Below are 23534 nucleotides of genomic sequence, written 5' to 3' on the forward strand. Positions count from 1 at the left end.
GGTTGCACACTAATGCCTCCATCAGCCGCTATGCTTTTATTTTTACAGTAAATACCTTGAACCCACCGTCATCATTCATTCATTCGCTTGTGGTCGGTTGTCCTTCGTTCTGCACTGTGTCCATCAGGGGTGTTTATATGCTGCACTGCAAGGTTCCAGTTCCATGTTGACTTGTTTAAAACAGAGAGAGATCAAGGTTACACGGGTGATTTTAAATGTTATATTGCCAGGGTGTAAACCTAGAGTCTTGTTTGAGTGTAATGGACCTGTTAAGACTCCTTCTTTCCTCTTTGGCTCATTAGGCCCGTGGAGATCAGCCAGACGTGCAGACTCTGGGAGCGGTCACTGCTGTGGGGTGCTGCATGGAATAACTTTATACACAGTGGAAGGCAAAAGCGGACATGCTTGATCACTCGCTATGAGGACTGATTTACATTCGGCTACTGTCATTGCCATAAAACGTGCTGAGAGTGGAGTGATTCCAACATTCAACATATGGAAAAATGAGCACTCTGGAGACTCCCAACCGCACACTTTTTCCATCAGGGCTGAGATGCTCTGTGCAGATATGTGTGTGCGTGTGTGTGTGTGTAACAGAAATACTCATGATCATTCCTATTCATACAGGTCATCTGTCCATCTGGATGCTGCTTGGAACACATGCTAAGTAAGGCGCAGTGGAGTAACAAAATACAGCAACAGATGAGGAGCTTTTAGAAAGACTGATCTTTTGTCAGATTCAGGTAGATGGAAGAGGAACACAAAACGGTACATCATATCTATCATGTGACCTAAATCATTCAGGGTTTTTGACTTTTGAAACTGAACTTCAAGTCTTGAGCATTCATTTGTCAACTTGAATATCAATCTTAAGGTCCATATAATAGTGAGTGTTGTAGTTAGGCTTCATTTACTGTAAAATCCCATGAATGACACTTTTTTTTAACAATAAAAATGATGAGAGAGAGAGAAAGAGAGAATGAGAGAGGCAGAGACAGACAGAGCATCTTTTGCATTATTTTGTACAAGAGCTGAAGAAAACTAATATTGTCAAACATTTATTGAGCAGCTATCTAAATGTGACCCCAGTGCTGGCGCTAACTCTGGAGCTAAGCACGGGAGTTTAATTCGATGCTGCCTGCCAGCCCAACAAATATGGTTCAGTGTCCACATACATTTGAAAGAAAGCATAGAAAGCTTTGACAGAATGTGGGAACCATCAGGGAACCCATCAAAGCATGACAGGGCCAGGAGGGAACTTACTGGCATCTGCGGTAGACCACGAGCAGAAAATCAATGCTCCTTTGATACAGATATCGTAATAGCCCCTTAAATAACTTAGCAAGACTTGAATATGGAGATAAAATGACCAAATTCCCACTGTGAACTAACTTTCTGCCAAAACTGAGCACTAACCTGCACTTGCGTACTACTAGTGAAGTGCCATATGCTAACTAGTAGAGTTCAATGTCATTTACAGTGCTAGCACATAGATGTCAACCAGTGCACATTTTTGCTTCACTAGTAACATTTAGTCGCCCAACCAGTAGGCTATGCTACGATGATAACTGCAACTGTTGTGGCACACCAGTCACATTCCCAGCAGGTCTAGCGAGCGCCCTGGACATTTAGCTAAGGCAGCTAGCTGTTATCCGCTAGCTGCTAACGCTGGTGACTGAGGATAGATGAGAACGGCATGAGCTGGCAAGATAAGTGAATTTGACCCACATGTAGGCTGTCATTGATTATTTACCAACAATCTGTCTGGTTTTGTCAGCAAATAGGGAGAGTCGAAAGGGCTGATAAAGTACATTTACGTCCTAGCGAATTTTAGCATGTAACTTAAATATGGTGCCCGTCAGCGAGTAGATGCAGTATTTTAGAGTGTATTTTATAGAATAAATACATTTAAGTAAACAGCATCAGACAAAGAAGATATGCCCATTTACAATATAAAAGGACATTTTGACATCTTGGGTTGAGTTCCCCTCTAAATTAATAAAATATTAAATAAATAAATAAACGTTTGGACGGCTAACCTTACGGACAGGAAGCTATTGGATGCCTACTAACTGGGAATAGTAGTGTTACTAGTGCAGCACAGTAGTTAACTTCAAAGTTTTATTGCATACTAATAAGTCAAAAGAGGCAATAGTAGTGGAAAAAAGATTAAGGCCAAAGAGTGAACTACTAGTACACTGATATTAATGTATATATCAAGAATAGCAAATAAATGCTCTGATTATTTTCCATACAGTCTTGCCTGACCCTGATGGCCGGGGATGTGAGGAGCGTGTTGATTGACAGCAAATGAAAACCAGGTGAGTATCAATCAAGCGAGCCGTTCCCGACACAAGGTCATCGAGGCTTGGCCAAAGAGGTCGCCCCCACCTGAGGGGGGCTGATGGGGGCAGACAGGGTTGCAACTCCAGGAGTCGGTTTTCAATTAAGTCGCAGCTCCACGTGTCAGAGGGATACATGAACAATCGGCTGCTCGTCCCTCACATGAAACCCCTCATCCATCTTTTCTTATGAAGCGCAGAGGAATCAAAGAAGCTTCATGGTTCGATCAAACGTGACTGACTGACTCTCTCACCCTCACGTTTTTCACATCTGTCACTCTTTTATCATTCGGGGATACTCTCTACTGTGGGTCGCTTTATCTGTGAACCAAATTTTTGTCTTTCAGGCAATCTCATTCAATGATAGTCTTTTTGGAATCCAGACATTCACTCCCATGCGGTACAGATTCATATTTATATATTTAAAAAAAATAATAATAATCGCGTGGTAGAGTAAAGGAGGGAAAATGGCTGGCAACGAGTGAAATGTTTTTTTTAAAATAGGAATGAGCTAAACTGAAGTTATAACAATTTGAACTGGTTCAAAAAAGTGGAAGTTAGAGGTTAATTACCCCCCAATTTTTATTTTGGGCTTTTATTTGGAAATTAAGGTAGAGAGGGAGAGAGAAGGCCCATTTGAAATTGCACTCTAAAAACAGTGTGTCTATGGGTCAAAAATGGACCAATCCTCTACTTGGTTCAATTTGACCCAACTTTGAGTCAAGAAATGGGTGTAAAACAACTCAGAAATATTGGTCAGATCCTTTACTTGGGTCAAAAAATTGGGTAATTTTGTATAAGACAACCCAAAAAGTTGGGTCAAAGTGACCCATAAAGTGGATCGGTCCATTTTTTATCTATAAGCTAGTTGGGTTACTTTTGACCCAACTGTTTTTAGAGTGTAGTATGGTTTGAATTAGTTGAAAACTGTGTAAAAATGTTACTTAAATATGTAAAATGTCATACTTTGGGGCCTTCATCGAGAAAATCATAATAAAAAGGACTCTTAAAAGAAAAAAAGCAAGAATGAATAAACAACATTCTACAACTCTGAAAATAACAATGACAAAATTAAAAAAAAAATAAAGTCATATTTGTGTCGGTGGAAATTAAAACTGATTGACTTGACTGATTTCTTATCAGTGTAGTTTTGTAGTGGATCTCATTTGATTGAGCAGGTGTCCCCAATGGAATATTACAGAAATGAAACATTTCATCAAGGACTGTTGGGATAAAAAGAGAAAGTAGCTTTAATTATCCTAATGGAATTTAACCAAGTGAAAAATCACTCTTTTTAACAACTACAAGATCTTTGGCCACGTTACCACTCCTGGAGAAGGAACATATGCCGACTCAGCTGCTTGCGTATTCATCTTTAAAGTGTTGATAATTCAGTGTTGACCTCACTGTTGAACCCTGAGACCCAAACACCAGATTTGGCTCCAGGGATGGTGAGTGAGTCTTGACCATGTGTGTGTGTGTATGAAACTGGAAGCACAGCAGAGAAATGAAGCAGTTTGTCAGCCTTGCCTTGCGGCGGACAGGCCTCTTTTAGGATGTGATGGCGAGGAGGCGTGCAGGACGGAGGAGTGAGCGAGACCTGCACGAGGAGTTGAGGCACGGTTTCCTGTGTGTACTGCACTTCCTGTGTGTTAAGCGCCAGCGCCTGTTTCCTGTGTGTGATGGGTGCCAGGCCCCCGCAACCCCACACACACATCAATGTGAGGAACAGAGCAGGCAGATGGTACAAACATCAGGACATTTTCACTGGCTTCTATATACACACTCTATCCATGTTACATTTCACAGGCACAACTTTTTCTTCGTGTCTTTTTTTTTTTTAATGCAAAGTTCCCTATGAGGAGACCTAAAACAGTTCAGATCTATCAGTTCAGACACCTCTTTAAATCAGTCAGGAGACTTCCATGCGATGCTTGGATGAGTTCAGTTTGGAAGAAGAAGAAGATTGAATTGTAAGCCCACCAGACAATTTTGGGATGAATTAGAACCGAGATTGTGTGCAACAATATAACCTATGATGTCTCAAATGTTCGTCTAGATCACAAAATCGCCCTGCGATTGGCTGGCAACCAGTTTAGAGTATACCCCGCCTACTGCCCGAAACCAGCTGGGATAGGCTCCCGCGCCCCCACCCCCCCGCGACCCTTGTGAGGACAAGCGGTTAAGAAAATGGATGGATGGATGGATGGATAGATCACTAAATTCTAGTTAACAGGTGAGAGGTCACCAGGTGTGCTTGTCCAATCATTTATTTACTACAAATAAATGTGTACATAATAACGTTATCCATCTATGTTAGTGACGTATAGTGATAGGCACAACAGTGAATTGCTATTCTACAATATGGCAGAAGGTACAATTAACCTGTTTATCCACTTGTTGCCATGTATTCAGACAACAAAATAATAGTTTGTGGTCAACTAATTTCATTAATTTGTTTATTTATTTTTACTCTGAGTAAGTAAATTCAGACAAGATCAGTTTATAGTAGACTGTAGACCCATCAAATTTTGTGATATACCATGTTTTATTTATGTAGAATATTATGATACAAAATTAACTGAGGCTACACATTTTTTTATGATACATTTTCAATTAATCTTTTGTTTTAATTCATGTAAATCAATTTAATTAACATTTGAAAACACAGTATGCTAGCAGTGTGATAATCTTTTGTTTTAATTCATGTAAATCAATTTAATTAACATTTGAAAACACAGTATGCTAGCAGTGTGACCTAATAAATGAATAAACGAAACACATAAAAATACGAGCTTAGAAAAATGTATGTAGTGGTACAGTGACATACTGGTACAGTCACGAAGTCGCGATGACGTCATCAAGACCGGAGTTTTTCCCGACCAGCGAGCGGCACTGGCCAGGTGTGCTGCTCACTTCTTCTGTCAATGGTTCAGCTTTTAACATGTAAAAATTGCTGTTAGCATGTGAATGGAAAAACAAGTAGCTGCATTCTGTTATGTTAATTTGGTTCGCTTGGCCATTATATGCCGTCAGTCAACTTACTACATGGCAGTGACGTCACCAACAGAGACGGTAAGATGCTAAATTCTCTCTCTCTCTCTCTCTCTCTCTCTCTCTCTCTCTCTCTCTCTCTCTCTCTCTCTCTCTCTCTCTCTCTCTTCAATCATTGTACGTATACAGTTGATCAATAATAAATAATTGCCGTCTAAGAGGCCATCAGACAGTATTGACTGCTGTGTAGATGCTGTAAATGGGCCCTGTAAGGGGGGCATTAGTGGTGACTGAGAAGGGGCCCTTGAAAAATTGTATTTACAATTTGCCGCATTGAAATGGTGAGCCTGTGTCATAAAATTATCTATATTGCTATAATCTGTGTTCCCATTTACACTCCTCACATTCAGTCCTGGTCATATTTCAATGCATATCTAGTCTCCGGTTGACCAGACAGAGAAGAGCTTCCATTGAAGCAAATGTCCATCATGTCCAATCCATGTATGCAGTGTATACAGCCCATCCAATAGAAGTGAAAGGCCCGCATGCAGGGCTACTGTAATTACGTACTGAAAAGGCCAGGCTGGAGTCCATTCAGCGCATCCTTGAAGGCAGAATAGCGCTCTCATCCCTGATGAGGAAAGCCCTTCAGTATTTGTTGCACTTCTTCGTGTAGAGCTTAGTTATCAGCACATTGAAAGAAACACATCTCAATGGCGGTGTATGGGTCTATTCATTTGCTCTTTCTTTTCACTGATAAAAAGCGCAGCGGCTTCTCGGTTATCAGTTGTCTGTTTAAGCACTGTAAACATGCGACATAACGATGCCTTGATAACCCAGACCGGGAGGACAAGGGCAACCCATTAAGTGGCATCTATTTGTCGCGCCACTAACTGACAAGTCTGAACATGGAGGTGAACACGAAGGGTGGAAAGTGAAAACACAACAAAGGGATGCGGTTCAACAGTGGAAAACTCTTAATGTTATCTACAATTGAATAACGATAACTGAATCTCCACCAAATGATGAATTTCAATCATGCTTATACGTGTGCGTTTGATGCAAAACATAAAATAAAAAGTCTGTCTGATGAGATTATTATTTTTTCTCTTTAAAAAGGTAATGGGACTGAGCTTTAGCAAAAATGTGTCATTCCCGTTAAGTAGCTAAATCCTCTCTGACTAAACTGATCTTTGACATTTACAGCGTGACCCCCTTCTGTTTCATAATTGTTCTTTGTAAGAATCTTCAAATTGTTTGAACACTCAATAACATGAGCATACAATTGCAAAGGTTTGAGTGAGCCTACTCTCATTTAGTTGTGGCCACTTATTCCAGACATGCCCTAACAAATGTCCCTTAGAATTCAAACTTGGTATTGTTGTCGTGTGGCGCCCTCTGCTGGTAAAACTGTATAGCGCATAAGATGAGTCAAACGCCATTGACAAAGAGCTTCTGTTTGGGTATTTTGCAATAATAGTATTTGATGTAAGGAGTTGTTGTGAAGCACACTGAGGTCTTATATGAAACGATGACATCTCTCATGACTTTATACTGGCCTTTGGATTCAGTGTTGCGAAAGTGTCTGACTCCACAATGAAAATAATGTGTACTTCTGCGTTGCCACACTAGAGGGCGTCAATGAATTTTGTTTATTTGCTTCTTGAGTCAAGTTAATAGGAGACAGATTAGAAAAGATGAAAGGATTAAGTGAGTCTATGACTCAAGTCTCAGTCATCTGTCTGAGATTTAACAAGATGATTAGTCACTTGATGCTCCCATCCATTCACAAATATTTTTCTACACAACATTTTATGAATGGCGATACTGTATCCACTGGCAGGTCTTACTCGCAATTCTGAGGTTTTGAGGATCGAGTCTTGATTCTGGGCTTCTTGCGTGGAGTTAGCATGTTTTCCCAGTGCTTGTGTGGGTTTTCTCCAGGTATTCTATAACTTCTCCTATTCCACAAACTTTCATGTTGGGTCAATTGAAGCTGTGCGATTGGCTGGCTACCAGTCACACTGGTTTAAACTATATAATGTTCAGACTTATATATTTGCATTGCAACAAATCTTTTAGCATTTTAGTAATCTGTATCCTAACTTGCAAATCACAATCACAATATTTTCATGGCATGTTGGGATTTAAATGTACAACGGCGTATTAGGGCCACATATAAATATATATTTTTTAGAGAATTATGAGAGGACTGTAAAGGTAACTTGGTTAGCCTGGATAGCCAAGATTCTAGTGAAAGTGCAGCCACACAAACGTGTGATATTCCTGCACACCTGCAAGCAATGTTGATCATACTATACAAACACATTCTGTCATTCTTAAATATTTCATTTCTATTTATTTTCTCTTTCATCAATGTTGACGCTTAACCAGCAGTGCTATTAGTGAGGAAAAGAACGTCCCTCCCCCAAGTGGTGAATCATCTCACATACACAGAGCCGTACAACATCAGTGTGTTCAGACACGCTAGCTCTAGCGCGCTGTTTTTAGAAGCTCTCAATTAATGTCAGATGCTGCCTTCTCATTGTTTCCACTGCAGGTCAACACGGGCACTCTGCAAGCACACACTTTAAACAAGTTTAAGTGCGGCAATAAATCATCATATGTTATATACTTATCATCGTACCCACAATATAACCTTTGTGTGTGTACATTGGCAAAATGGAATGTCATTACTGTCGAGTTTACTGTATATGTATTGTAAGGCTGGCATGTTCAGACAGCAATTTGGGATGAATGAATGAGCACATGAAGTCTGACAGGACAGAATAGCTTGTTAACATAGTAGCAAGAGTGTCTACACCGCACTAATACCAGGTGAGGGACGACTGCATCCTTCAGCGAACAGTTGAGCTGGTAACACGGAAAATATTTTTGAAAAATTTGAATTTGAAATTTGAAGAAAATGTTTGTTTTTTTGTGAGGGTGCGCTCTGACAAGAATTTGGTAGTAAATGTCAATAAATTACTTTTACGATTAAAATATCTCTTTCTTGCCAACACACTGTTACCTCATAATCTATGATTTCACCTTAGAGCTGTGCTTCTCTGTTATTTTTTTTGTTATGCTCCTCCCTCAAGGAAGAATACATTTCGCTCCCCCCAACTCTCTGCCATGATTATAAATACTCGTAATTATTTGTTTATAAAATTGTTGTAAGTACATCTCTGCGGATGAGATTAATAAAGAAATATTCCTTCTGCACCCTCTGACAATGAAAGTGCTACTGCCACCTACTGTGCTGGATGTGCAATTATACTTTATTTTAATAAGGGCAACAACAAAAAGTTCCGTATGGTCACACGTGTCCCCCTGGCATCATACCTTAATGGCAGGATAATAATTATACAGTTTAACAAAAAGGTAGAAAAGTACAAACTGACAAAATGACACACTCTAAAAACAGTTGGGTCAAAAGTTGGACCAACACACTAACTTGGGTCAATGTGACCAAACAAAAAAAGTGTGTGGTTTTGTATGAACTGAAATACAGACCAACAGAAAGTTTAGTCAAAATGTCTCAAGTCATCCAATTTTTGACCCAAATTGAGTTATCTGTGTCCCAGCAGTTTTAAGAGTGTACACAGTAAAAACTGTTGTGAAAAATAACCCAAATGCTATAAAAAAAAAAAAGGATCAGCCCAACTTTTTGGGTTATTCAATTAACCCAAAAAGTTGGGTCAAATAATAACCCACAAACAACCCCGCAAAATTGGGTTGTTTTGTGGGTTATTAATTTAATTTTACCTAACTTTTTGGGTTAAAGAGCGCAAAAAGTTGGTTGGGATCATTTTTGACCCAATTTAGTTGGATTATTCAATTAACCCCCCAACATTGGATGAAATGAATAACCCACAAATAACCCCCCAAAATTGGGTTGCTTTGTTGGCCATTAACTTATTTTGGCTCTTTTTTTTTTGAGAGAGAGAGAGAGGGGGGGGGGGGTATTTTTGACTCAACTGTTTTTATAGTGCAGAGTGGACAATGACTGTGAGCAGGGACAAAAAGTTAAAGACCTAAATTGCTGCATTTACCAACTTTTTACTATCCATATTAACTCATCATGGCCTACCTTTTACTTTGTCCAACGCCATCATTGTTTTACTTCAACTTTACCATTAAAGTCTTCTTTTGTCTGTTTTCTACTCTCTTTCTCCCCGGCTACTGTGATGGAGGAAGACAACTGTGTCCCTGCTGTTTTTCATCAGGAAGGACGGTATTTAGAGAACAGAATAGAAAGCCTGGCTCCACAACTGTCCAGATGTACAAGAAAGAACTTGATGGGAAAACATAATCGGTATGGGAGAATCATCCATTGTTCTTTGGATAACATTTTGCAAACACCTGCTAAACTGTGTCTCAAACAACATGAATTGGCCAGTCTGCACTTAACAACGACAGGCGGAAATCCACTCACACAAAAGTGTGTTTATCAAGTGGAAAAGAAAATGACTGTTGACTGGAAATCCACCACATGGTGACGCATAACTTCACCTTATTGAATACAGTACACACAAACATGTGATGTGACTCAATTCCTTTTTCATGGGTCTGCCACTGAATATTGATGCAGTTAATATTGGACCGCCAGTATCAAACCATGCAACCGTGGTGTCTCTTACATCTAGTAGATCTGAAGATGCTAAACTGTGGCTTGAAAATGGAATGTTGTGTGCAAAGCAAAGATGGAAGCAGATCCTCCGATGTGCTTTACTATCCCGATGCAGGCTCATAAAGACTCGTCTGGAGAACATGAAGGCTGCAACATGGCTTTTATAAGAGCGCCATCCACATCTGTCGCACACTGATTTCTACAGGCCCCTCTCAGTCTGCCTGTTTAGCTGTTTACGCCCTTGGAGGATTATAACCACACACTTTTATTGAGTCTGTTTGGGAAAGGTACTGATTTATGTTGACGATCGTTTTGTAGGCTGTCATTTGTGGTGCCGATGCAGTCGTACTCTTGAATTATACCGGTGAAGACTGGTTCTTGCCAGTTTTGTGTAATTAGTTCTGATCTAATAGGTGTCAGAAATTCACAGCTAGAAGTGACCTTAGCTTACTGTTTGAAATGTGACCCAAGTGCCCCTGTGGCAATTAATTGGGCTCCTGATCAGACTTCATGGTAATGGTTTGCACCTATTACAGCGGTAGTGTCCACACTCGGTCCTCAAGGGACGGAGTCCTGCGGGTTTTGGATGTTTCCCTTCTGCACACCTGAAGCTCATCAGCAGGCTCTGTATAAGCCTGATTATGATTCTGTTTATTGGAAACAGGTGCATTGGAGCAGAGAAACATCCAGAACCTGCAGGACTCCGGCCCTCGAGGACCGAGTTTGGACACCACTGTACTACTGGGTCAAAAATGTTCAACCGGTTGGCCTATTACATCTTAGGATTCCACTCAAATGACAAACCTTTGTTATTATTGAATTATTTCTCTGTAAGTTCTGTATGGTTTAAATACATCATCAGTTTTTATTAGGGATGGTTGAGTGCTGATATTGGGTAGGGATGGGCAAGAACCGATACCAGGTTACCCTCTTGTGGCTGTTTTACAATCAGGAACTAGAAATGAGAAATTAGAGCAGAAAATTGCTGTTCATTTTTTTTAAGGAAAAATACTGTATTGGAATATATATATATATATTTTGTTAAATTATCTGTCATTTTGGGGTTGGGGATTTTATGTAGTAGTGGTATCGGTATTTGGTATCAGTATCGACGACTACTCAATAATTGAATATCGGTATCAGTCTGAAAAAAAAAGTGGTATCGAATATCACTAATATCGGGTATCGGGCTTACTTCAAGAGATCAGTACTTGGAAAAATGCTATAATGGGATCTATCGGGCTTTCTTTAAAATTATCTGCCATTTTTTGGGGGGGAAATGTTATGTATCCAAAGGACTAGTGGTATCGGCACCTAGTATCGGTAACGGATGATTACTCTTACTCGTATCGGTCTGAAAAAATAGTGGTATCAGACATTCCTAGTTTTTATGTGATGCCATCTACATTGCATTGCAGTAAGCGTCTTAACCAAATGTAATGGAGGAAAGTCATTTTGCTCCAGTTTCATGTGTTCCAGAAGGTCCTGCACATGCAGGGAGGGACAAAAGGCAAAGAGGAGGCTGACTTGAGATAGGAGGAAAAATCAGTAGTCCCCTTTAGGCATCCGAACAAGTCTGAACTGTTCTTGTGCCGCCCCTGATGTTGCTGCTTGTGTTGAGGCCGCACCAGGCAAAGCTGTCCCAGTAATACCCCCACCTCCAAAAAAAAAGAAAGAAAAACTTTTGCAGTGTTGCGGGGATGCAGGACGGCAGCTGTTGAGCTCCAGACGTGTTGTATGATACTTGGTGACGCACTGCAGCCCGAAGCCGTGGAGCGCTGCAGAAAGTGACTTGGGAGCGTACGTAGGATATGCTACAGGTGGAGAGGCGGGGAGCAGCAAGCTGGAGCCCGGCATACGGAGCAAGGAACCTCAGGTGAGGCTTTACAATGTTAATGTTGATCTGAGGAGACGATATGATGCATTATTGATGACGTGCTTAGGATATAATTAAATGTTGAATTCTGTTCTCGGATGGAAGGTCAAGCTTTGTTCTACAATCACGCACTTGCAAACAGTAACTCTTGATGTTCATAGAGAACAATTTGAAATGTAGCCAAAGATACACCGCTCCTTAATGTAGTGCTTTCCGAGAGAATCAACTTTGAACAAGATTGTGGATACGTATCTTCTAAAAATGCAAAGTGTGTCTCACAGATGCTTAATTTAACACCATTAGCTTTTAAAAAGCTTGATAAAATCTGTCAACTTTCTTTAGCAAACTCTCAGTTGCGCATGAAAATGAGGAATGCCCAAATGTTACACAGCTGAACTCGTTTAGTGCAAGAGCATTTGGGTCCTTTGCACACCATGATGCAGAGCAAGGAAAATCAATATCATCCCTCCGCTTCCTCCTACGCTTTTTGTGTTCTGATTGTTTGCAATTGTGTGTTCGCCATCTGACAAAATTCTCGTCTTTGTTGTGGCCTGGCACATTCAAGACAGAAATTCCCCCATCCACACATGTCTGGGGTGTCTCTAGTCTAAACAATGTCTCTCAAAGCCTTTAAGTGCAATGATGACACTTGACCTCCTCCCTGTCTCATCTTCACTCACCCTCTTCCTCATCATCATCTTTTCTTTCCTTTTTCCTACATTTTTGGTGGCCTCGTAAATGTGTCATTTAAGAAGGACTTGGATGGTTGGGACAATGTAGCATTTTTGTGGACATTCTGTACGTTAGAACATTTGAATGGGTGTGTCGTTTGGTGCTCAAATAACTTGTCGGTTGGTCTTTGACTTCATTCATTCATGTTGTTGCATGAGAAGCACAAAACATTTAAGGTTGTTTCAGTCCATCTGGCTTTTTAAATAGTGTTGTGCAACAGTTGTGGTAATAGGAGACCAGATTTGGGGTTGCAGCGGATGTTTAGCTTGGATTTGGAATTGACTAATTTATGTGGGATGTGATCTCTTCATTAGGGTGTTTTGTTTTTGTTACCATTGTAAATTCATTTGAGAATTTTTATAGGATAATTTATTGTGTGTATGGAGAGGAAGTCAAGAATACTTTCTGCAGAAATTTTTAAATGTGTTAATGGCACTTAAAATAGGATGGCTTGTTTTTCCAAAATATTTATATATATATTATTTTTTTTAAAGTTATTGACAAAAATGAGTGATTTAAAAATGATTTTATGGAATCACTAGAAGAATGTAAGTATATGCCGCTTTATTTCTATTTTCTTGCTTAAACACCTAAAAGTACTTACAAAGAACGGCAAAGGACATTCAGGAGCAAAGCAAATACCAAATTACTAAACGAACAAAGAACAAGTAATACAGGTCGCTTTCTAAAATTACAAAAAAATAAAAATAAAATAAATAATAATAATAAAAATTATTTAAAAAAAATAATAAATTAAAAAATAAATAAAAATGCAATAATATACAGTGAGATTGATAAAAAAAATAAATTGGGGGATCAAAGGCATGGAAAACAGCAAGGTTTTCTAACCTAGATTTAAAATCATTCACACCATTTGCACGCAGCACAACAGCTAAATGCCACTTCACCATGTTTGCTTTAAACTCTGACACATTTAACAAACACAAAAACAGATGTTTATGCTGCTCAGAGCTCACAGGAAGGCATTTATATATCAAGGGTTTGCTATGCTATGCTGTGATGTAGTGTATAATCCAGAGTAATATTCTTTTTATGGCATTTTGGCTGAATGACAGCATCTGCCATCATTCACACGCTATATGTGAGGGAATTTCTGGTTTCTGTGATGGTTCCTACTTGCCCCTAAATCACCACTTTGTGATCCTGCCAGAGTTGGGCTTCTGGTAATCGCTTGCAGGGTGTGCTTCCTCCCTCCATAAACTACACAATGAGAATTCATCTCTTTCTTCATGCGCTTGAATAACGGCGGATGTTCTCTTGAACGCTTTGTTCCATCCTCAGGTGGTCTCACATGGGTTTGGTCATCCTTTGAAAGATTCCAGGTGTGGACTAGTAAGGAATGTCTTCAATTAAGTTTTGCGGCACCTTTAAATATGCTGTCATAAAAAAAAGTTGGCTTCTGAGATGGGGCATTGGGGAGTGACAAGAGCAAAGAAAATTGTTCAGGTGTATGCTTGTTTTGTATAATTACAGCTGGTATGTTTACGTCTTCCTGCTCTTAACTGTTGGGAAGAAATTGAAGCTGCAATGAGCATAATACATACTATTATATACTGTATATTAAATTCAATTTTCAACTTTTAGTTGACTAACTCAATCACGCAATCGCAATTAAACCATTTCAAGAAAACATGGAAGAGTGTAGAGAGTTGAAGAATTTAAAATGGTTTTGTAAGTTGTGCAGTTTAACAAAAAACAATTTTCAGCCTGCAGGCTTTGCACATCACTGGAGTATGTTCACTGATTTATCCATTTCTTTAACCTTTACTAAATCACAGTTGACTGTTTTTATAACGTGACGGTGAAGTGACTAATTGCTTTATTTTGTTCTCCATCTGTATGCCAATAAGTGAAACGTTCCACTTCAATCCAAATGGGAGGTTCTGTGCTAGGTTCTAGCTGTGATGGCAGAGGACAATGTGGGAAACCTTATAGCATTCTTTATGTCATTGAACTTGTCAGGATGAATGAACTCTGAGGACCAATTCTGACAGAAATACAGCTGCTCTGATGTGGGGCGGGCAGGCAGGCCCCACAATGAAATGGAGCAATATACAAATGATAAATAGTTTTTTCACATTCCTTTCTGGCTTTACAAAATCACTCTCTGCTGTTTTCCACTGCATCGTTACTGTATTTTTTTTTTTTAAAAATGTTGTTTTGATTATTATTAATGTAGCTGCTATAAGAGAAGAGTGAAGATTCTGGAATTTAACTAACATGTGCCAGCTGTTAGTTGAACAGAATTGATTTTAAATAGTATGTGGGGACTGCTGCACGTTCTTTAACAATAAAATACAGCATTTTTTTATTTTTATTTTTCTGGAGAGCTAAAATAAAAATAAAAATAAAAATAAAAATAAAAATAAAAATAAAAATAAAAATAAAAATAAAAATAAAATACAGCATTTTGACAGAAGCATGCAGGCAGGATTCACCAATTTGTGTAACATAATGTTTTCCGTGTACTCCCAGGTTGTAAAGATGAGGTGCTGGATTTTCACCGTGTCGCTGCTGCTGTCATTCATGACACACACTGAAGCTCAGGGTAACAATTTGCTGAATGATCTCGAAACCATGCATCTATCATACTGTATAAATGTTATCACCATGTGTCTCTTGGTGTATTCTCCATTTTGCAGGCAGGTGCAATAACGTGCAAGCAGCAGACATTGTTTTTCTGGTGGATGGATCTTCCAGCATCGGGAAAGTGAACTTCCAGCAGGTGAAGGGCTTTATAGCCGGAATCATCAAACCCTTTGCAAGCTCTGTCGGCGAGACAGGAATTCGCTTTGGGGCTATACAGTACAGTGACACCTCCAGGTAACTGATGAAATAAGAGAAACGTTCTGCCCAAGCAGCACAGTCATGTTTTACCGTCATTTATCCTCCTGTAAATCCAGGGTTGAGTTCACCTTGACGGCATACCTTAATGGAACGGAGCTAGTCAAAGCGGTGCAGAATATGAACTACAAGGGGGGAAATACACGCACCGGTGCAGGTCTCAAGTTTGTCGCTGATAATTTCTTCAACCCCACATACAGCCGGGACGCCCCAAAGGTGTGAGATGCGGCCAATTCTAAACAATTTCAAAGCTATTATTCAGTCCTCTAATTTTCCTTTGAATTGTCAGATCACTATTTTGATCACGGATGGGAAGTCACAGGACAGTGTGCAGGAATCAGCAGAGAAGCTGCACAGTCTTGGGGTGCACATCTTTTCAGTTGGTAGGCTTCTCGGGTGCAGTTTGCTCTTTGTCAAAGACCGTCTGTGATTATTTTTTTTCTCATCTTTTGTCAGGTATCAAGAGTGCAGACAGTGAGGAACTGTCTGAGATTTCCTCCAAGCCTAGCAGTGATTTCACCTCCTTTGTTGGGGACTTCAAACTGCTCAACACTCTTCTTCCACTTGTGAGCCCCCGGGTGTGCTCCAAAGCTGGCGGAGTCTATGCGAGTGATGGTACATACAGTAATAAAAACAAATGGGCTGTTTGAACAAAAGTATTGGGACGTGTATGTAGAAGAATGGAGTCATTTGGTTAGGAAAAGGGGTCTGCAACCTGTGGCTCTGGAGCTCCTTGTGGATCGTTAAAAAAAATATGTTTTTTTTTACATAGGCCTATTTATTTTTATTTTTTAGACAAAATATTTTTCAAATGAATTAATGGTTTAAATTTTTTTTTTAAAAAAAAGAATAATTATGGCAGAAAAGAAAACATTCAAAAAGTAACTATAACCCCCCCCCCCCCAAAAAAGTCAGAGAATTACTCATAAAATTTACACAAAATTGCCCCAAAAGTTAGAAACTTTGTTTTTAAAAAGGCAGGTAAGAAAATGTTCAACAAGGCAAAAATGTCAGAAAATTTATACAAAAAAAAAAAAAAGGGAAAACGAAAGATAGAAGAAAATGAATCTCTACATATTGGATGCTACATATTTTTCTGTTAGCTCTTGGGCCCTAAGTACATTAGACTAATAACATCAACACACTGTTTCCTTCATCACAATGTTCAAATATTTTTGGGCTCCAAACAGATTTTTTAAATGACTTATTTGGCCTAAAATGGTTCTTTTGACAGGAAAGGTTGCTGACCCCTGGGTTAGGAAATATGTCTCAATACTTTTGTCCACATAGTGAACCGCAGCTTACCATGGAGGACTGCTCCGTTTTAAAACAGCTCCTCTCTTTTTAGAAGCCTATTCCGGTCCTGCCAGCATTCAGTTCACAGGCGTGACGCCTGATTCACTCAGGTTCCGCTGGAATTCACCAGGCGGGCCCTTGAGGGGCTATGTGGTCCAGTATGTGCCCCTCTCTAGCCAGGGTCAACCTATCACAGCAGAACTGCGGCAGGTGAGTCCAGATCATTTGGGATAGATGCATTTATTTTTGGCAGGTTATTTGCTTTGGCATGACTGAGACTGAATGAGCTAATTATAGCTTCAGTTAATTGTGCTCAATGGGGAACACACACATCCATGCTAAGTATCAACATGCCTTGTCTTTATTATGCAGATGCTGTTGAGGTTATAATTTGGCAAGGTGAAATTCCCTTTGCTCTTTCCTGCAGGAGACACTGTCTGCCAGTCAGAGAAGCTTTACTGCACGACCTCTCAGGTCGGGAACAGACTACCTTGTAACTGTCATTGCGCAATACCCCAACAGTGTTGGAGAATCGGTTTCCGCTAATCAGCAAACCAGTAAGTAATACGCAGACAGGTACTGATGTGTAAACACATCCTAATATGCAAAATGGATGTCTTTTCCATGTAGGGTCCTTGCCTGGCATCTCAGGTCTTCATTTGAACCAAGCAGGATTCTTCACTCTCTCCTTGGGCTGGGATCAGCCTTCATCTCCTGTGCAGGGATACCAACTTACCTACGGGCCACGAGGTCAGGCACAAACCTGGCTAACAATTTTTTATTGCACTATGTATTCCTCTTTATTTTTCTATTCTGTTAATACAAGATATTTTTAGTCCTAAACCGCGTTGTTGAATTGCCCTCCAAGTGGTGCTGGTTAGGATATTGATATACTGATTTGTCAAAGGCCTGCCAAAGCAGAATGAAATACTGAAGTGGAAATGAGCAGGAAAAGAAGCAACAGTGCTTAATAACTTGCTGGTGGCAGGCTTTGAAACAAGTTGAGAATGTACTGTATTCAACGCAGAGTAAGATGAACATGCGCTCACTTAACAAGTTGCTGCCTCGCGGCGATAGCTGTCAGTCACACCTTTATTGCCGAAACATTACCCAAAATATCAAACAGTTTTTTATCACTCTTTAGAGTTAATATACAGTGTAAATGAAGCCATACTCTTTGGATTGTCAGTTATTTTGCCTGAAATTCCTGGGCGTGTCATAGGTTACAACGGTGTCAACGTCGGGCTGTGTATGCCATGATTCAAGAGAGTGAGGAGTGGCCCCTGAGGGCTGATATCAAATGTTCTTTAGCTGAACATGTGGCGGGAGTGCCAGTCTCACATGGAGCTCCTCTACTTGAATTCCTCTGCTGCTGTTTGCAATTGTAAATTCAATGTGAAACTTGTTTCATAACCTGTTCAAGATGGAATCAATCATCTGCCGCTGTATCAAAAATGTATTTGACTAGTGACTATTTTATAGTGTGTATAAAAACAACATACGGTGTGATTGTGATTACTCTAACTTGTTTATTGTGTTTCTTTGTCTTGCTTTTTTATTCGCAAGAGTAGGTCAGCCATCTGGCCAGCTATTGGTGGAGTCCCTGTCTGCAGACTCCACATCTGTCAACCTGGAGTCACTTGAACCCGACACGGAGTACACCATTAGCCTCTATCCGCTATTCCCCCGAAACTCTGCATCTCCTGCTACCCTCAATGCCCGCACATGTGAGTAGCCCCCATGACCCATTACAGACACACAATTACCAGGTACATGAAGCCATGGCGGATGACGCAATGTAGAGTGGCAAATACGTGAAGAAAAGTTGCAATGGTGTGATGAAATATCATTTCTTTTGTCTTGTCATGGTTTTATTGTATAATTTTTGATGTTCTCAAAAAGCAGTATTCTGTTTGTTTTTATTCACTTTATTACATAGTGCCCCTAATGTTCAGACTGAAACACCACATAACTGAAATGCCTTGTATTGCATTTAAATTAAATGTGTGGTAAGACTGTTGGGGAAAACATGCAGTTGCATGTTAAAATGTCAGTAATGACAAATGGTTACTCTAATTAAATTTATATATATATATATATAATTTATTTTTAAATGGTTTGAATTTTCATTTAATTTTAATTAAATTCAATTTTAATAAAAGAAATAATAATTTCATTTTAATGTAATTTAATTATTTTTTTATTTAATTCAATTTTAAAATTTTATTACATTTATTAAAAAAATAAAATAATTTAAATTAAAAGTTGATGTCATGTTCAAGAGAAGTTTGTGTTTTTTAACATTATTTGACAAAAATAAAATACACTTTTGTCAGAACAGTAAAACAGTGGCATTATTATGTATCCGTTCTCGTTGAGTAATCAAATGTAAGGACTTGCACTCAGTCTGACAAAAAGTGGTATTGACACATCCCGAATATATAATACATTAGCTATACAGTATGGACTATATGCCACGGAGGAGACTTTCGGATAGTGATAGTGATCCTCAACTGTGTTGGCTGAGGGAGACATGGAAAACAGGCTGGATAAAGGGGTACTCAAGGACCGGAGTTGAGATACGAGTGCAGTATAGGATATGTGCTAGCATTATCAGCACATTATTTACTGTGTCCTTGTGTAGAAAAATCACATTCAATAGTAATATGCAATTTGCAGGGACTTCATGCTTATTCTGCTGCGCGCGCATGTGTGTGTATTCATTCTCCTGCATGTGTCAGTGCGCCTGGAGGCAGTTCGGCAGTTATCGGTGGAGACGGAGTCAGAGAGCAGCGTCCGTGTGCTGTGGAGAGGTGTCAGCGGTGCGGTGACCTACCGTTTGGCATGGGGAGGTGTCGCAGGTCAGGACACAAACCAGGACATCAGCATTAACTTTGATGTCGAAAACACTCCAAATCTTACTTGAACTTTTCTCCTTACAAAAGGTCTAGATGTTGAAACTGTGGAGGTGGCAGGAGACAGCGAGACATACACGATATCGCAACTTCAGCCAGACACAGACTACATCCTCACTGTGATTCCACTTTATCAGGGAAATGTTGAGGGATCCAGGGAAACAGCCAGATTCAAGATAGGTACGTATAAAGAGGACCCCATTTGATTTTTTTTTTGACAATAATATGTTCTGTGCAGCCCAACTAGTCTAAATATGGTAGTCTGGTTGATATTGTGTTAGTGGAATATGAGTTAAGCAGCAAAATCCAGCTATTTTTATCCATCTCAGGGTGCGGCCATTTTGCCACTCGCTGTCGACTGAAGATGACATCACAGTTGTGCAGGTCTCATCTAACAACCAATCACAGCTCACCTTCAGAAAACAGGTGAGCTGTGATTGGTCGTTGCCTGAGCCCTGAGCAACTGTGATGTCATCTTCAGTCGACAGCGAGTGGCAAAATGGCCGGGAAATGAGGAAATGAACGGGAAATGAAACGGGATGGATACAAATGGCTGGATTTTGCTTCATAACTAGTATTCCAAAAATGTAATATTAATCAGAATTTCATGTTTAGACTAGTGAGGTCACATATAACACATTTATTGTCAAAAAATGTTCAATTTGACTTCCACTTAAGGACCAAATGTGAAAGTCTATGTAAAGCTGAAATATACAGTACATTATGTCGTGCTGCTGGAGATGATTGAAGATGGAAACTAAAGGAGACAGACGCCATTGATGGGAAACTTCCTGTTTTCTTGCTTGCTTCAGAAAGCTACATGTTACACATTAATTCTGTTTAGGAAAGAGTTCTACACCTACGGTCATCACGCACGCACACCATCTGCTTCTTGTGACTAATATCCAACCATATGGTTTCCTTTTAATTTTGTCTGAAGGCTGAGTCACTGCTTGTCCTTGCTCCTCTCCAAAATGTTATGGGCATAGTCTCTAGCTCTATCCCAGTTTGTGTGTGTGTTGGGAAGCTGCCCACTTCTCCATTGGTTAGCTGCTTTAACTGCTCGAAGGGCCATATAATGTGTATAAACATGGTAATAATCAAATGTGCTGTCTTAGCTCTTGATCCCTCTTCCTCTTTGGAACTATATGACTTGAGGCATTGGGATGCTAAATAAAGCAGGAAGTGGACATATTTTGGGCTTTGATTATTATTATTATTTTTTTTAAGTGCTGAGGGGATCATCCGTTAGGATTTATGCTTTGACATAACATAACCCACTGTCGTGATTTCATTATTGCTTTATGAATGTGCTTCACACGCTTGATGTAAAGGATTGGATTAGCTGCAGCGGCCCGATTTTAATCTTTTAATTCAGCCACAGAGGGGTTCTGCTTATTTCTTTTAACAGATAACTCTTGCTTTGATTTTTTGGGGGACACTCAAAGATAGGTCACACTTTTTCTCATTTTGATGCACGGGCACGAGTGTGTGTTAAGTGACTGCTCTTAGTCACATTGCATTCCACTGGACTGCATCTTAAAATAATACAGTTTAAATGGAAATTAAAGCAGTAGCTGCTCTGGCTCTTTTGGTATTAAATCCCCACTAAATATTGAAATCAGCCGATATCCTGTGAGCATTGCAGAATATTTTAATGTTTCATTGATATGCAAATAACAATCGGTGTGGCTTTCTTGGACATCATTATCAGTGAATCATTGTCTACTACAGGTGATGAAATAATGTCAGCAAGGCTACTTATTATTTAATAATTTATGTTTTCTTCAGATCGCCAGCTGCAGCAGGTTCTCAATGCAGCGATCACCAGTCCCTCATCCATCCGCCTCACATGGAGAATCATTCCATCCTCTCAGGGCTACCGCCTAGAATGGCGAGCGGGCGAAGGTGATTTGTCATTTGAATTGGTTATAAGTAAATCATTTACTATAAACTCGCTGGGCATTTTATTTGGTACATTTTCATGTTTGAATTGCGATCCAATCCAGACATATAGAATAAAAAATCAGATTTGAAGTAATTAAACCGTGTATTAATGACAAGCTATTATTGCATGTTATTAGGCTATATAGTGGTCCCTCACTACTTCGAAATTCACTTATTGCGGATTCATTCTATCGCAATTTTTTATCCCCCCCATTTTCAATAGTGAGTAGCCCATAAAATTCTTTATTTATGCTGCTATTTTTGTCTTTTTTTTTTTTTTAAATATTTGAGTAAATACAAACAGCTCATTCTTTCATTCAACACATTCTATTACATTTTTAACTCATTCACAGCCTGCTTGTTGCAGCATGGCCCTGGTTGATCTCTTGTACTCTGATGCCATCTGCTGGCCGTTTTTGTAACAACTACCATTCTTCAAGCATCCCTCTTCAGTTCAGAGGCTGCATTAAAGCCTTCTGTATGCTCTAGCATGAAAAAACATTTTTAAAAAAACAGACGTATGAATACATTTTTGGGACCATGGTAATATTTAAAATAGAATGTATTTATACGTTTTGGGGAGCAAATGAGTTAATCAAACTATAAAATATTTGATAAATTAAGAAACGTGTTGACATTTTTCTTCTTTTAATGTCACATCATTGGTGAGCTATTTCTAGAACAGATCCCAGTTACTAGTACACAAGGCATCTCATTCCTCCGCCCACCTCGCTCCGTGCACTTGCAGGAGAAGTAGAAAAACAAGTGAATTGAAGACAATTGACTTCAAAGAGGCTGCTTTTTTACGCAACTCCGCAAGCAGAGCTCATTAAGGTGACAGACAGTACAGTATTAGCGTTATTGAAGGGTGGGAAAATTATTATTATTTTTAACGACCTCTGCTTCTCGGAAATTCACCTATCGTGGGTGGGCATGGAACGTATCACCCGCGAAAAGTGAGGGAACACTGTACCTCTTCTTAGAACTGCATATGCATTCTATTAACCACTCATTTGTGTGCAGGTGGCCGTGCCCAGTCCTTGTCTTTACCCAGGAGCACCAGCAAATACGAGCTGACTGGGCTTCAGCCCAACACGGAATACCTCATCACCCTGTACACGCTGTTTGAGGGTCGTGAGGAGGCCACACCTGTCACAAGCACTTCCAGAGGTAACTTCAATAACTTTGAATTGTTGAGTTAAATTCCACAAACATCTTAATAGGGTTTTTAATTAATAACAGTTCAATGTTGTTCTCATGCTGCAATTACAGAAGTACAGCCAGTGGGGCGGGTGTCCAACCTGAGAGTGCTGGAGTCTTTGGGCAGTACGGTCAGACTTGGCTGGACTGGCATAGCTGGGGCCACACAGTACCGCATTATTATCCAAAGTCCTGAGGGTACACTGATTTATGTTGTGAATTAAAAAAAATAATAATTTAGAGTATGCTTGATGCATTTGAAAGCTCTGCTGTTCCTTATCACGCCAGTGGGGGTGCAAAATATTCAGATTCTCCCCGGGAACCAGACGACTCTTGACCTCCGAGACCTGATTGTGGGAGTGTCCTATGATGTGAGTGTCACACCGCTGGTGGGAGACAATGAAGGCGAGCCAGCCAGCGTCTTTGTCAGACCAGGTGGGTTATGTTGTGACATGCTTACTTTCTGTCTGTTCATAAAATTTCACAATGCTTCTTATGGACTTAGTGGTTCCTGAATTTTTTCATTTTCCCGGTGGCGATTTCATTCCAGAGCAAGACATTGGACGAGTGTCATACCTAAGAGTGGCACTGGCCAACAGCAGGAGAATTCGAATAGCCTGGACTGGTGTTAATGAAGCGACAGGTTATAGGATTACATGGAGACAAGGAAATAGTAAGTGAATGTACACCAAAGGCAAATATGGCACGCGTTCATTCATAGCTTGGATTGCAGA

At 39.8% G+C, this 23534-nt stretch overlaps 1 protein-coding gene across 1 annotated transcript in view; it reads left to right on the forward strand.

Annotated features, from left to right (window-relative positions):
* The window catches only part of col7a1 (collagen, type VII, alpha 1), a 96838-nt gene that overhangs the window by 18811 nt on the left and 54493 nt on the right, over positions 1–23534 (forward strand). Inside the window, exons 2-22 of the mRNA XM_077573497.1 lie at positions 628–743; positions 2258–4086; positions 4194–4315; positions 4402–4578; positions 9537–11845; positions 15074–15146; positions 15241–15421; positions 15502–15658; positions 15732–15825; positions 15899–16057; positions 16791–16948; positions 17166–17295; positions 17369–17488; positions 18310–18465; positions 19480–19599; positions 19684–19833; positions 21445–21561; positions 22624–22770; positions 22873–22998; positions 23089–23235; positions 23351–23473. Of these exons, the coding sequence (XP_077429623.1) occupies positions 15083–15146; positions 15241–15421; positions 15502–15658; positions 15732–15825; positions 15899–16057; positions 16791–16948; positions 17166–17295; positions 17369–17488; positions 18310–18465; positions 19480–19599; positions 19684–19833; positions 21445–21561; positions 22624–22770; positions 22873–22998; positions 23089–23235; positions 23351–23473 (2149 nt within the window). The 5' untranslated portion in view covers positions 628–743; positions 2258–4086; positions 4194–4315; ... (1 more) ...; positions 9537–11845; positions 15074–15082. The remainder of the gene's footprint in view (positions 1–627; positions 744–2257; positions 4087–4193; positions 4316–4401; positions 4579–9536; positions 11846–15073; positions 15147–15240; positions 15422–15501; positions 15659–15731; positions 15826–15898; positions 16058–16790; positions 16949–17165; positions 17296–17368; positions 17489–18309; positions 18466–19479; positions 19600–19683; positions 19834–21444; positions 21562–22623; positions 22771–22872; positions 22999–23088; positions 23236–23350; positions 23474–23534) is intronic.

The sequence above is a fragment of the Vanacampus margaritifer genome, chromosome 8 (genome assembly GCF_051991255.1).
Source record: "Vanacampus margaritifer isolate UIUO_Vmar chromosome 8, RoL_Vmar_1.0, whole genome shotgun sequence".
Taxonomy (NCBI): domain Eukaryota; kingdom Metazoa; phylum Chordata; class Actinopteri; order Syngnathiformes; family Syngnathidae; genus Vanacampus; species Vanacampus margaritifer.